The sequence below is a fragment of the Triturus cristatus genome, chromosome 2_2 (genome assembly GCF_964204655.1).
Source record: "Triturus cristatus chromosome 2_2, aTriCri1.1, whole genome shotgun sequence".
Taxonomy (NCBI): Eukaryota; Metazoa; Chordata; class Amphibia; order Caudata; family Salamandridae; genus Triturus; species Triturus cristatus.
In genome coordinates this window covers 810,608,010-810,621,462 of record NC_140582.1, presented here as the reverse complement: position 1 = coordinate 810,621,462, position 13,453 = coordinate 810,608,010, and the positions used below count along the sequence as shown (strand labels likewise).

General features: G+C 48.3%; 1 protein-coding gene across 19 annotated transcripts in view; it reads right to left on the bottom strand.

The window, feature by feature from the left end:
- FRYL (FRY like transcription coactivator) overlaps nt 1–13,453 on the bottom strand; it is a 2,516,714-nt gene that overhangs the window by 1,232,646 nt on the left and 1,270,615 nt on the right. For all 19 annotated transcript variants that reach the window (XM_085642132.1, XM_085642134.1, XM_085642126.1 and 16 more), the window contains one exon: nt 8,785–8,884. In XM_085642132.1, the coding sequence (XP_085498258.1) occupies nt 8,785–8,884 (100 nt within the window). The remainder of the gene's footprint in view (nt 1–8,784; nt 8,885–13,453) is intronic.

Genomic DNA, 13,453 nt, shown 5'->3' with positions numbered 1-13,453 from the left:
TGGCATGGGCGGTGGTGGATTGACCTGCCCGCTATCCCCGGGACCCAGCACGGTGGGCCCCACGACACGGCTGCGCTGAGGTTGCGGTTGCGTTGGCCGGTGGTTCTGAAAGGAACGCGTAAAGGAGCGCCACCGTTGTGGCGAGAGCCCTGCGGAAGGAGTCAGCCGTGTCAAGTCCACAACGGATAGTGAATTTGGCAGCATCTCTCCCCTCGGTATTGGCCTAGGAGAGCACCGCCCGAGCCTCCACAGGGCACTGAGGCAGCACCTGTGCCACGGTGTCCCACACAGAATGCGAGTAGTGTCCCAACAGGCACGCAGTATTTACCGCCCGCAATCTGGAACTGGCAGAAGTGAAAATCTTTTTCCCAAATTGCTCCAGTTTCTTAGATTCCTTGTCCGGAGGAGCAAAAGGGAATGCGCTCGGAGAGGCAGAGGCCTGGACAACCAGACTCTGAGGCGTTGGGTGTTGAGTGAGAAAGCTGGGGTTGCCAGGCGCCGGTCGATGGCTGCGTGCTACACCCTTATCCACAGGAAGCCCTGTGTTAGGTTTGTGCCAGGTGCTTAACAGGATGTCAGTAAGGGCGTCGTTGAAGGGCAGCAGTGGCTCGGCGGAGGACGACGCTGGCAGCAGCACCTCAGTTAGGAGATTGGTCGTGATAGGCACAGAAGGGAGCTCGAGGTTAAGAGCCTCAGCCGCCCTTTGCAACACCACAGATAAAGTCCCAACCTCCTCCGTAACCAGGGAAGAAAGGTGTCAAGGTACCAGGGTGCGGAGAGAAATCCAGATTGCCTGGACCTTCCATATCACCCTCCCAGTCAGATTCATCCTCGCATTGGACTGCGAGAGGGTCCTCAGACCCCTCCCAGTACTCCCCTTCGTCCGCCGGCTGTGGAAGAGGCCGGTAAGAACGAGGTGCCTGGGGAAATGGGAAAAACTCCCTACCTGGAATTGGAATCGGGGGGTAGTAGACCAATCCAATTTCGACGCCGTCCGGCATCGTATCCGGCGCCGTCACCGGGGCAGGAGCCGGCGCCGCCGCAGGGGATTGTGCCGGTGTAGCCGGGGCCAAAGTCTGCGGCATGGGGGCAGACCCACCCAACGGGCCCAGAGGTCCGAAGGTGCACCGGAGGGACCCGATGATGCAAACTAACGGCCCATGGCCGACAGGAAGACCTGTATTTCGTCCGGAGTCGCGTGCGGACCCGGGTAGGCCGCAGGCAACAACGGAGGCTCCATCGGAGCCGCGGGGGAGTGACCACCCGCCCCCTCCACCGCGTCCCGCGAGCGGTAGACCAAGAGCGACGTCGCTTCTTCAACTTCTTATGGCGCCGTGACTTACCTGTCACTGAATCCGACGAGCGATTGTGTCGGCTTCGCGACCGGTTCCTAGGCCTCCCACGGGAGCGGGACCTCGAGCAGCGTGGAACCGATTGTCGGACCTCCAACAACTTTTGGGAACGCTACCACAAAGCTTTCGGCGCCATGGCCTGACAATCGGGGCATGCCTCGGGGTCATGGGCATGCCCCAAGCAGAAGAGGTACACGCCATGCGGGTCCGCCACCGACATGTTCCGATGGCAGGCCCTACAGGACTTCAACACGGGCATCCCTACTGCACCAGGAGTCGAGTACTCGACAAAACAAGAGAAACAAAGTCTCAGAAACCAAGTTAAAATATTAACTAGGGTACCGCTCTCTCTCGGATCTGCACTTGCTGACGCGGAAAAAGAAAACTGACATCTGCGCACGTGGGCGCGTCTAAATAGATCCGACGATGTCATCTCGGCGACTACAACACCAGCGACGTACGCGGAGCCGCACGACGACGCCTGCCAATGCGCAAGGGTACTGCTGACGAAAACTTTCTGGATCCAGTCTGACGCCTGGGGATATTCTAAGGTAAGGAATCTATCACCAACGTGTCTCTTTCAGATATCCCGGACTCGCTGTTCGGGAGGACAAACCCGAAACTGAGTCATGTCCAGAACCGCTCCAATATAGAGGGGCTTCTGCAAGAGGGTCAAGGTGTGACTTCGGCACATTGATCGAGAACCCCAGCGAATGCAGGAGGTCTGCCGTAGTCTGGAGGTGGGAGACGACAGCCATGGGCGAGCCCGCCTTCAACAGCCAGTCATCGAGATAGGGGAAGACTGGAACCCCTGATCTGCGCAAATGAGCTGCGACCACCGCCATCACTTTCGTGAACACCCGAGGGGCGCTGGAAAGGCCAAAGGGAGCACGGGAACAGGTAACGCAGGTGGGCCGGCAGAGCGGGGATGTGAAAGTAAGTGTCCTGCAAGTCCAGCGCTACCATCCAATCTCCAGGGTCGAGGGTAGACAAGACATTAGCGAGCGTCAACATTTTGAACTTTTCCTTCCGGAGGAAGCGGTTGATGTTCCTGAGATCTAAAATAGGACGCAGGCCTTTGTCCTTCTTGGGCACCAGAAACTAGTGGAAATAGCAACCACAACCTACTTCTGGGGCAGGAACACGCTCGGTGGCACCCTTGGCCAAGAGTGCCGAAACTTCCTGTTGGAGAAAGGCCAGGTGACCCTCCGACATGCGATGGTACCGGGGTGGCATGGAGGGAGGGGTAGTCTCAAAGGTGAGGGAGTAGCCCCTTCGGACTATTTGAAAAACCCACTTATTCGACGTGAACGTGCGCCACTTGGGGAGGTGATGGTGGATCCTGCCGCCCACTGGCGGTTGGTGGCCCTGAAAGGTCATGTTAGGAAGGTTTGGAGGTTGCTGCAGAGGGGGCTGTGGCCCGCCCGCTGGCCCCGAGAACCACACCGGTGGTTCCCACGTCCCCAGAAGCGCTGGTGATGAACAGCTTGTGCCGGATTGTGTCTCTGGGCGGGACATAGCGGGGTACCCCTTCCATAGCCACTAAAGGCAGACTGTGCTTGGCGGGTGGTGGATAGGCCCAAGGACCTGGCCGTAGCTCGAGAGTCCTTAAAGCGCTCTAGTGTGTTGCCTGCATTGTTGCCGAAAAGGCGACGGCCATCAAAGGGCATGTCTGTAAGGGGTGGACTGAACATCCCCGGAAAAACCAGTCAAACGCAACCAGGCATAGCATCGAACGCTACTGACATGGAAATTGTCCTGCCAAGTGCGTTGGCGGTATCCAGCCCACAGCGGATGGTAAACTTCGCTGCATCTCTCCCCTCGGCAACTGCACGGGGGAGTACAGCCCAGGACTCCTCGGGCACTGAGGCAGCACCTGCGCCACCATATCCTACACAGAGTGGGTGTAACGGCCCAACAGACATGCAGTGTTTACCAACCGCAGTCCCAAGCTGGAGGAAGAAAACATTTTCTTCCCAAGGTGGTCCAGCTTTTTGGATTCCCTATCCAGTGGTGCGTAGGGAAGGCGCCTTTAGAAGTGGAGGCTTGAACCACCAAGCTCTCAGAGGTGGGGTGTTGGGAGAGGAAAGTGGGTTCGCCCGGGGCCGGGCAGTGGGGTCGTGAAATCATCCTGTCCACAGGAGCCCCTGAGATGGGCCTGGGCGACGAGCCCTAAAGGATGTCTGCGAGGGCTTCATTTAACGGCAGCATGGGCTCCGAAGAGCTCGCTGCCAGTTGAAGGACCTCTGTCAGGAGGTTAGTCATGACTGCCACCGTAGGTAGCTAGAGGTGGAGAGCCTCAGCCGCCCTACACCACAACACAGCATATGACGCTCCCTCCTCCATAGCCATGGTAGGAGGAGACAACATGCAAAGGTCTGGTGAGGTATCCAGACCACTGGCATCTCCCAGTTCCTCTCGCCAGTCCTATTCGTACACCAACTGGTTGGTTAAAGGGTTGCCAGACCCCTCCCAGTCCTCCTCACCCTCCTCTGGCTGCCAATCTGGTTTCAAAGAGCCAGGGTAGAACAGGGACACAAAAGTACCCGCCGGCGTCGGTCCGGCTCAGTGTCTACCACGAGTTGGAGGCTGAGGTCCTGGTGGAATCGGTGCCGGGGGAGGCCTAACGAGGTTGACTGGCACCGATCCGGATCCAGGACTGGAGCCAAGAGGACCCTGCTGCGCCAAAGCTGCCGAAGGCCCAGGGCACCCACCCAGTCTGTGGGGCCCGAAGGCACGCCGGCGGAGTCGGTCTGCCCATCGCTGTGTATCGCTTCGGAGAGTTGACGACGCTGGGCAGGGGTCGCTCCTGGTCCCGGGAAGGGTGGGAACCCAAAGCCGACACTATGGGCTCCGCGCGCGGAGCCACGGAAGGGGGACCACCCGCATCCCTCGTCGTGTCGGCCGACAGACGGGGAGAAGTCGAAGAGCAACAATGCTTCTTGACTTTTTAGTGCTTCGACTTACCTGACCCAGAGTGCGAAGACTTCGAGGAAGAATGATGTTGGCTCTGTGACCGGTCCCTCTACCTCCTCTGCGACCGGGTCCTCGAATGACATGGAGCCGCTGCCAGGCCTAGAGTAGCTTTTGGGACCGCTCCCACAAAGACTTCGGGCCATGGTCCAGCAGTCGGAGCATGATTTGGGGTCGTGGTCCCGCTCCAGGAAGTAGAGGCACACGCTGTGCGGATCCGCCCTAGACATCAGTTACATGAACTGCAAGCCGGGCATCCCTTGTGCACCAGGAGTCATGAGGACTCAAAGAAAACAACGAAGTCAGTCAAAAAAACGACGGTGGGTCCCGCTCTCTCCGGATCTGTGCTTCCTGGCGCGGAATAAGAAAGAACTGACGTCAGCGCGCGAGGGCGGCATCTATGTAGCTACTGCAACGTCACCCTGGCAACCATGATGCAGACGACGAACACGGAATTGACCAACACCACCATCCAACGCACAGGGGTACTGCTGACTAAAAACTTTCCGGATCCAGTCTGATGCCTGGGGGTAATTTGAAGGTAAGGAATCTATCACTAACTGTTCCTTTCAGATGCAGAGGGTTGAGTGCTTTACCTAACATACACATTATCCATTCAAAATAAATCACGGAAGTGTGCAAATCAATGTTCAAGATGTTACATGAGACAGTCAGGGTTACAAGGTGTAGAAAGTCAAATGCCCTTCATAGCTCACTGTGGTCTACTAGAAGGATTACAATTAATGAATTGCAAGTAACAAAAGGATCTCTGTGTTCAAAGCAGTAATCAATCCACTCAACATAAAATAATAATCTGTGATCTGCAGGTTACATGATGTGCTTTGCAGGAGACACTTTTTATTGCATTCAGTTACCAATGTTCTATCATACACATCAGAAAACTATTGAATAATTAAGTGTTACATTTATGCTCACAACATTGTATAAGATGCACCCCAAGTGTGTTGCAATATCATGAACAAACCCGAAGAAGGTAGCAACAAAATAGAGGTTCAAACAATCCCCAAACGCCCCCTCCCCCATGCTGTGACGGCACACGTCATGTCACTTGCATACTGCCCAAGTTGGACAGTCTCCCCCACTTTTTTATATAGGACTTGTGCCCTGTGGGGGAGGCATGTGGATAGAAAGGAAGGGAGAGGGAAGGGCGGTGAGAGGAGAAGGGAAGAAAGGAACAACATATCTGGGAAGGCAGTTCATATGAACAGCATGAACGAAGATTGTACTTAAGTAGACAGAAGGTGAGACATCAAGGGTCACAAAGTGGCATAGCCCCCCATTAGTATTACAGTATCTGTGGTGTCACGTTAGGGAATAGCGCTACACTCATTGGAGTTCACACTTGCTGAAGAGCTTGAGGAGGGTTGACGATGGGGCAATTCAAGTGATGACAGTCACCAGTACTGCCACCCCGCCTTGCAGGGCCTTTTGAGGGGTAGGCGCCGCTTTCAAAATTGTGCACAGAGCCTGTCTAAGACAGTGAGGCAACCCAAGCTCGTGCCCTCTGTCTGCAGGGGCTTAACCTCCACCAGTGACATCATAATAGGTGTCGATCAACAAGGTACTGGTGCACGTCTTGTAGCCGGAATTGAAGTCTGAAGCCAAAGCTGGGTCTAGGGAGCTCAGATCGATTTGCTGGCTGTAAACAAACTGTAGGCCTCTGCAGATCCTTGTGACACAAAGGCATGCCAGAAGGAAAGAATGAAAAGTGCCTTGGCTTGCTGCAGTGTTGCCAATGGCCCAGGGAACTCTGGGAGCATCAGGGCCAGTTGAGCAATCAATTCCACGAACAGGAATGAGAGCCATTGCCACTTTTTTACCAAATATATGTTTTGGGGTCCAAAAACAGAAACAGAAGCACAAAGCAGCTTATTGTGCTGTATACAAGGTACCCTAATAGCAGACAATCAATTGTTCCCACATCCACTGTCAAAGAAATCAGTAATTGCAATATTACAGCCCAATTTTTTTGTTACATCAGAATGCATCTACCTCTACTGAAATATAATATATTAAAGGACTCCCGCCTCAATAACCCTGTGGGTATTTCATCATACCTGCAAGTGTTCACACCTCAACATACACTAAAAGCACTGCAGCTATGTACCCCCCACCCAAAGTGTTATTTTGGGGTACAAATGACAACTCAGTCACCTTCAAGGATGACAACTGACGATACATAATGAGTAGATCATTTGTGTAATGATAAAAAAATGAGTTATATTTATTTAAGAGTAATTTAAGACCAACATACATAGTCTTTACTGTAGGATTTCAGGTATTATATTCCAGCTTTGAGCAATAAAATACTTTACAAGGGCTGTACGTTCTTTCCTGTGCAGGTACTTCTTATTGGCTTTCAGTCATCGAATAACATCTGAGTGCCAGCTAATAGCAGATGGAGGACAAGCATTCTTCCAGTTTATGGTAAGATTCTGACGAGCTAATAAAATCAAGTAAAACTTTTCAGTAGCGTTGGTCTTGTTTAGGAAGTGGAAAGGAATCAAGGATACGTGCCTTAAGTGAATTCCATATTGTGTGGCCTGTGTAATTGTAGAGATAATAGCTTCCCAGTAAGAATGTAAGGACCGGAGCATGTGTGGACAGATACTATTAATTCTATTAGGAACAAGGTAAGCTCTGTTTTCTAAACTAAATTTTATTAGTTTAAACCTTGCACTGTGCAATATATAAAAGAGGATGCAAATAGGTATTTACATTGCAAATCATGGAATAGCCTGGCGAAGTCCGATTCCCACTATGTACGAAGTTAATGTCTAGTAGCGTCTAGATGTTGCACAAATGCTCTATTTGGGGAGAGGATGTAGCCTTGTGACTAGAGCGGTTGACTTCGAAGCTGGGGAACTGGGTTCGAGTCTCGGCTACGACGCTCAACATCCTGTGATTCTAGGCAAATCATTAAATCTCCACGTGCCTAAGAAAAAATGTGTGTCCTTGTGTAACGAAACTGGTGCTATGTAAAAGCGCTCTGATAACCGATTTATCGGGTCTAGTTCGCGCTATATAAAACTTCCCAAAACAAAAATAAATAAATAAATTGAGCCACTTAGTGAGACACTTCCCATCAACATGGTATGTAAACCCTGTTTGGCTGGATGGTTAGGTGGTTCACGTGTATGCCATATCTCCAGAAGTGCAAGTTTAATTCTTTGATATGTAAGGAATGGTCATTCAGCACATCGCAGTCCTGTGTAAGAGTCTTAAATTGCAGCAAGAGCCCTTAAGAAAGCAGTGTTCAAACTGTATTTATGCCTTTATTAATCCAGAGGCGAAGATGTGGTGGTGCCAGCCAGTGTGTGTGCGCAATGGTAGCATCAATAGCAGGGTGGATGGTGTATAGGGGAGTTTGTAAGTATTAACACCCTTTTAAGACAAGCTAGGTCAGCATTCAACAAGGTGGAAAGCAATTTTGCCCTCTCCCAATCTAACAGAGGTTGTACACTATACATCTTTTACACAAAATACATAACTCTCCTTGGTTGGCTGGAACTCTCACTAAGTTAGCTGCTGAACTCAAAGTCATCCGAAATTAAAAGGAAGAAAAATCTTTATGAAAACAAGATTTTTAAACCACCCAAATGAACTGAAGAAATACTGTCCATCACATGGATGTGGATTGAAATAGTATCATAATTAAACATTGGGATGCATTTTCAATCGGCACAAAGTGGAAAAAAGGGAACACAACGGTATCACCAATTGACCAGTCAGCTTACAGAGCAAAGAAAATCAGTATTGATGGCCAATATACTGTGTATCAGTACTCATGTTTAATGTGTGTCCTCCGCTGCTGCAGACTTACTGTGGGCACCATACCCAAGTGCAGTTTCTTTGTTTGAGATATTGCTGTGTGCAGTTTTAGAACCTTAGTTGAGGGATGGTTCCATATTTTAAACAAAGTTAGTGATGCTTTGAATTTTTGTGCATTTAGTACATTTGGAAAGTTAACAGGGCAGGCTCATGCATTAGTGCAATTATACTAGATTACAAAACCGCGGTGAGGGAAATGGTATCCTTCCCACCTCTCACGCAGGCATCGCAGATAATGTATCAGTGAAGTCTACAGACATACCTCAACTACCAGAGCAAGATAAATACATACTTTATACCGCTTTGTGTTTGTTTTTGCAGATCTCATTGAGAACGTCATTGCTCCTTTCTCCTGCCTGAAACTCCCCACCACCCGTCATCTGCCCATCCACAAGCATGGCATCAGACACCAAACATTTTAGCCATATGTGCATAAATAGCATGCACAACAGAAGTGGATTTAAAAGAAATTTGTCATGCTGTTTGTACAGTGTACATGCAAAGAGATCTCTGACAAAAAGTTCCTAGCAATGCAAAACCGCAGGATTATTCATTAAATTCATCAAATGGAAAACATTAATACCTAATTTTAATAATGCTTAATTACCTGGAGTAGTTGCATGGCAACTTCATAGACATCCCTAGATGAATCAGCTGCTTTAAAAAGAATCAGGTTCAGAAGGGTAACTGTGTCACACTGGTAGTCCCTAGAAGAAATTCCAAATTACGTTAGGTTTATAGTAGCATGCATACACCTACCATTTTACACTATTATTTTAAAGGCAAGAGACATAAAACAATGCTTACTGAAAAAGTAAATCTTTCAGGGCTCCCAATTATTTCCTGTTTGATATGTTAGTTTGTACTAATGCAAAACGCGGTAAACAGTCATAATATAGAAAAAAAATATCGACTGGACAGAATATCGAGTTTTTAATATAGAATGGACAGAATATCGAATTACCAAAATATAGTGGTGAAGAATATCAAAAATCAGGTAAGAAATATCGATTTACATAATATAGAAGTAAGTGATATCGACAGTCATAACATAGTTAAAAATATCGATTTTTTTTTATAGTGTTTTAAGTGTTAGTATACGTGTTAAAAGTATGTATTAATTTTGGAATGTAGGTTTGAATATTTTTAAAGTAATTAATTTTATGTTATTTAATTTTTCTGTAATTTAATTCCGTAGCAGGTTGTGGGTTTATAGGGGATTAGGGTGGGAAGTTATTTAATCATAGTAAATGAAATAATTTCTAGAAATTATTAATTATTTTTAATTTAATTTTGCGTTTTACTTCTGTAGCGGGTTGTGGGTTTATAGGGGAATAGGGAATTGCCCGGGACACTCTCAAAATCCGCATCACGGCAATACCCACCACAGCATGTGAGGCGTTCCAGTTTGATATCTACCTGTCTCCTTCTCATAACTTCAGAGGCATACTATTATATAGACGGCCAGAAATTCGGTTGGGATTTCTCACAGAAATTGCCACTATTTTAGAAGCCTTTGCAACCGAGAAGTCTATAACACTGCTAGGAGACTTTAATTTCCATCTGGACTGTAATAGAGATAAAGACACCATATCCCTACAGTCGGAAATGGAGGTCTTCGGCCTATCACAGCTGGTGACGGGACCTACCCACAATGCAGGGCATACATTAGATGGAATATTTACTAATCTAGATAATCTGCTAATTACTGACGTCCTCCCAATGACTTGGACTGACCACTACTTGGTACTAGGTACTATAAAAATTAGCGAAACCTCCACTGTTAAAACACCTACCCCCAGACAGGAACCTTTTAAGGTATGGAAAGATATCAATATTCCTAACCTTAAGGTAGCACTAGACAACTCTAAGCCTACCTTGTCTACTGATCCAGAAATAGCTACAAAGCAATACCAAGCTTGGCTGGACCAGGCCACTAACAAATTAGTACCAGTTAAACGAATGTCCAGGAATAGAAGTTCCCCTTCAGCACCCTGGTATACAGAAGAACTCAGAAAACATAAACAGCTATGTAGAAACAAAGAAAGACACTGGAGGAAAAACTATGACGATGAAAGCAAACATATGTATAAGGAGCTTCAAATTCCGTACAAACTCTTGATCATAGAGGCCAAAAAAAAAGTACTACAGCGAGCAAATCGAAAGTGCAAAAAATTCTAATAAAAAGCTCTATAACATAACCAAACAGCTTGCAGGAGGTGTTCCTGACTTGAATTCCCCTTGTTCACAAAGTTTCTGTGACTCATTAGCATCCTTCTTTTTCACTAAAGTGAATGATATATTCTCAGCATTTAACTCCGCTGATAATCAAAGCACCGATGATATAATAACGCCACATACTGACAATATCTTTCCACAGTTTGCGGAAATCACAGAAAACCAAATCCAGGACATCATCAAATCCATTAAGTCCGGCTCAGCATTGGATCCTTGTCCCTTGAAAACTCTCCGCCCATTAATGGGACACCGTGGTTCCAGTTATAACCCAAATTTGCAATCTAATGTTCCGCACAGGAATCTTCCCTACCCCTTTAAAAAAGACCTTACTGAAGCCACTTCTGAAAAAATCTGGCCTAGATAAAATGGAGTTAAAAAACTACAGGCCTATAGCTAACCTCCCGTTTCTAGCCATCTGCTCGATGAAACCCAATTTGGATTCCGCAAGTTTCATGGAACAGAAACGGTGCTTATCAAAGCGGCGGATGACATCCGATTAATCCGAGATCAAGGAGGCTCAGCACTGTGGTTGATTCTAGATTTATCGGCCGCCTTTGACACGGTCGACCACAAGATCCTGGTCGACCGTGTTGAAAAGATGGGCGTGCAAGGCCTAGCTAAGAAACTACTGGCATCTTTCCTGATGGATAGATCCCAGGTAGTCACCCTAGGACAATTCGAGTCAGCAGAGTTGTCCTTGCCATGTGGGGTACCTCAAGGCTCATCCCTTAGTCCAACACTATTTAACATCTATGTGTCGGACCTCGCTAAAACAATCAAAGCGCATGGGATGAACCTTACCTCATATGCGGATAACACCCAGTTGATTCTGGCCATCAGAGATGATGGGGAAACAGTAGCGGAGAGTTTTGAAGCAGGCATGCTGGCCATCGGACAGTGGATGTCAGCAAACTGTTTAAAACTGAACTCCGATAAAACCGAGGTGGTAACCTTTGGTCATCTTAGCCCTAACTGGTCCTCCGTATGGTGGCCGTCATCCTTTGGAGCCTTGCCCAATAGGTGGTGTTGTGCGGCTCCGTGTCCGTTGCTGGCATCATAAGCGCTGAGATGACGTCACGGAGACTACTTAGGCGCCACCCATGCGCGCGGACGTCAGTTCTGTACACGACTTTCCGCGCCTGGAACGCAGAGCCATGCAAGAAACTTACCACTGGTGCCATGAAACTAGGGCCCTAAAAAGGGGGGTGGCCTTAACCCTAGAAATCAGGTCACAGAACGGGGAGGATGGGTGGTGCGGTAAGGAATCTATCACTAACTAATGTCTCTTAAAGATATATCGTTACACAAGTAGTAACTTGTGCATCTGAAGAGACACGTTAGTGATAGATTCCTTACCTTAGAATAGATACCCCAGCAATACCAACCCCGGTGGTGGGTCTGCAAATAGATTACACCAGAAAGTCACAGAGAATAGAATGGCCAAAGAAGCCGTCTCTCCGGACCGGACTGTCAAGGCAGTAATGCACAAATTTCCTGCAAGGGGACGCCGCGTCCCAAGGCAATTGTGGCTACAATTGCCCTGGTAGAATGGGCACGCAGCCCCAAGGGAGGCTCCTTCTTAGCCAAGGAGTAACATGCTTTGATGCACAGAACGACCCATCGAGAGATGGTCCGTTTGTGCACAGCCCGACCGTTTTTGGCAACCACGTAGCCAACAAAGAGCTGCTCATCCACCCGGAACTGCTGTGTACGCTTCAGATAGAATGCGAGCGCACATTTCGAAGGATGCGGAGGCGGAAAGAAGGTAGGCAAAGTGATGGTCTGCCCGATGTGAAAGGGCGTGACCACCTTGGGCAAAAAACACCACTTTGTCCGGATGAACAGAAAGGAAAGGAGGTTTGGAAGAAAGAGCCTGGAGCCTACTCACTCTCCTGGCAGAGGTGATAGCAACCAGGAAAGCCGTCTTAAGAGTAAGAACAAGCAGAGGACAGGTATGAAGGGGCTCGAAAGGAGCGCATAGCAGATAGGTCAAAACGAGATTCAAGTCAAATTGAGGCATGATGAACGGAACAGGAGGAAATGTGTGCGTAATGTCCTTCAGGAAATGGTTAACAACCGGGGACTTAAAGAGAGAAGGCTGATTTGGAAGCCTCAAAAAGGCGGAGATGGCCGAAAGATAACCTTTGATAGTGCCCAGAACAGAGCCCTGCTGGGCCAAAGAAAGAAGGAACAGAAGAACTTCAGAAAAAGGGGCAGAGAGGCCTTCGCTGTGCACCATGCCACAAACTTGTTCCACCTGCAGACGTATACAGTTTTAGTGGAGGGACGCCTGGCTGCCAGAATGACATCACAGACTTCGGGAGGAAGATCAAAAGCCGTCAACTGTCGCCGCTCAATCTCCACGCATGGAAGTGGAGGCTGTACAGGTTCGGGTGGAGGACCGTCCCCTGCTGCTGCGACAGATGATCCTCCCGAAGAGGGAGACGGATCGATCGCCATGCTGAGTAGCTCGGGATATCAGTATTGAACCATAAGACACCAGAGCACACCCAATCATTATGTCTCTAATCCAATACAGAAGTCAAGAAAGAGTAGCGAAAAGCAACGAAAGAAAGGAAATGTTTTCTTTCTCCCACACAAAATGATCCAGTTGAGCCAATAATCAAGTGTCCTTTCAATTAAGAGCCAGGCACAATCTTAAATCAGGTCCTTCCGTTAGTTTTATTTTCACTTTTCAAAGAAAGCAGAACAGCAGCAGCCGACGTACGTTTCGCCCCCTGGGCTTTACCAAGGCCCTAATTAGATAGTAGGCAAGACCAAATTCTCTCGAACCTGTTTTGTTTATACAAGCTTCCGAAATAAAAAGTAACTCCGCATATTTTGTGGATTTAGTGCCAACTTGGTCGAATGAGGAAGAAACCCGTTCGTAAACAGCTTATATCCTTTTCTTTATATTGTTCCACAAGTTTGTCACTTCAATCTTTTTTATCGCTGATGTATTTAGAAGGACATTGATAAGTCAACTGTATCTTCTCGCAAGTCCGTGGAGTAATGACCGGCAGCTCAGCTAGCTTGGG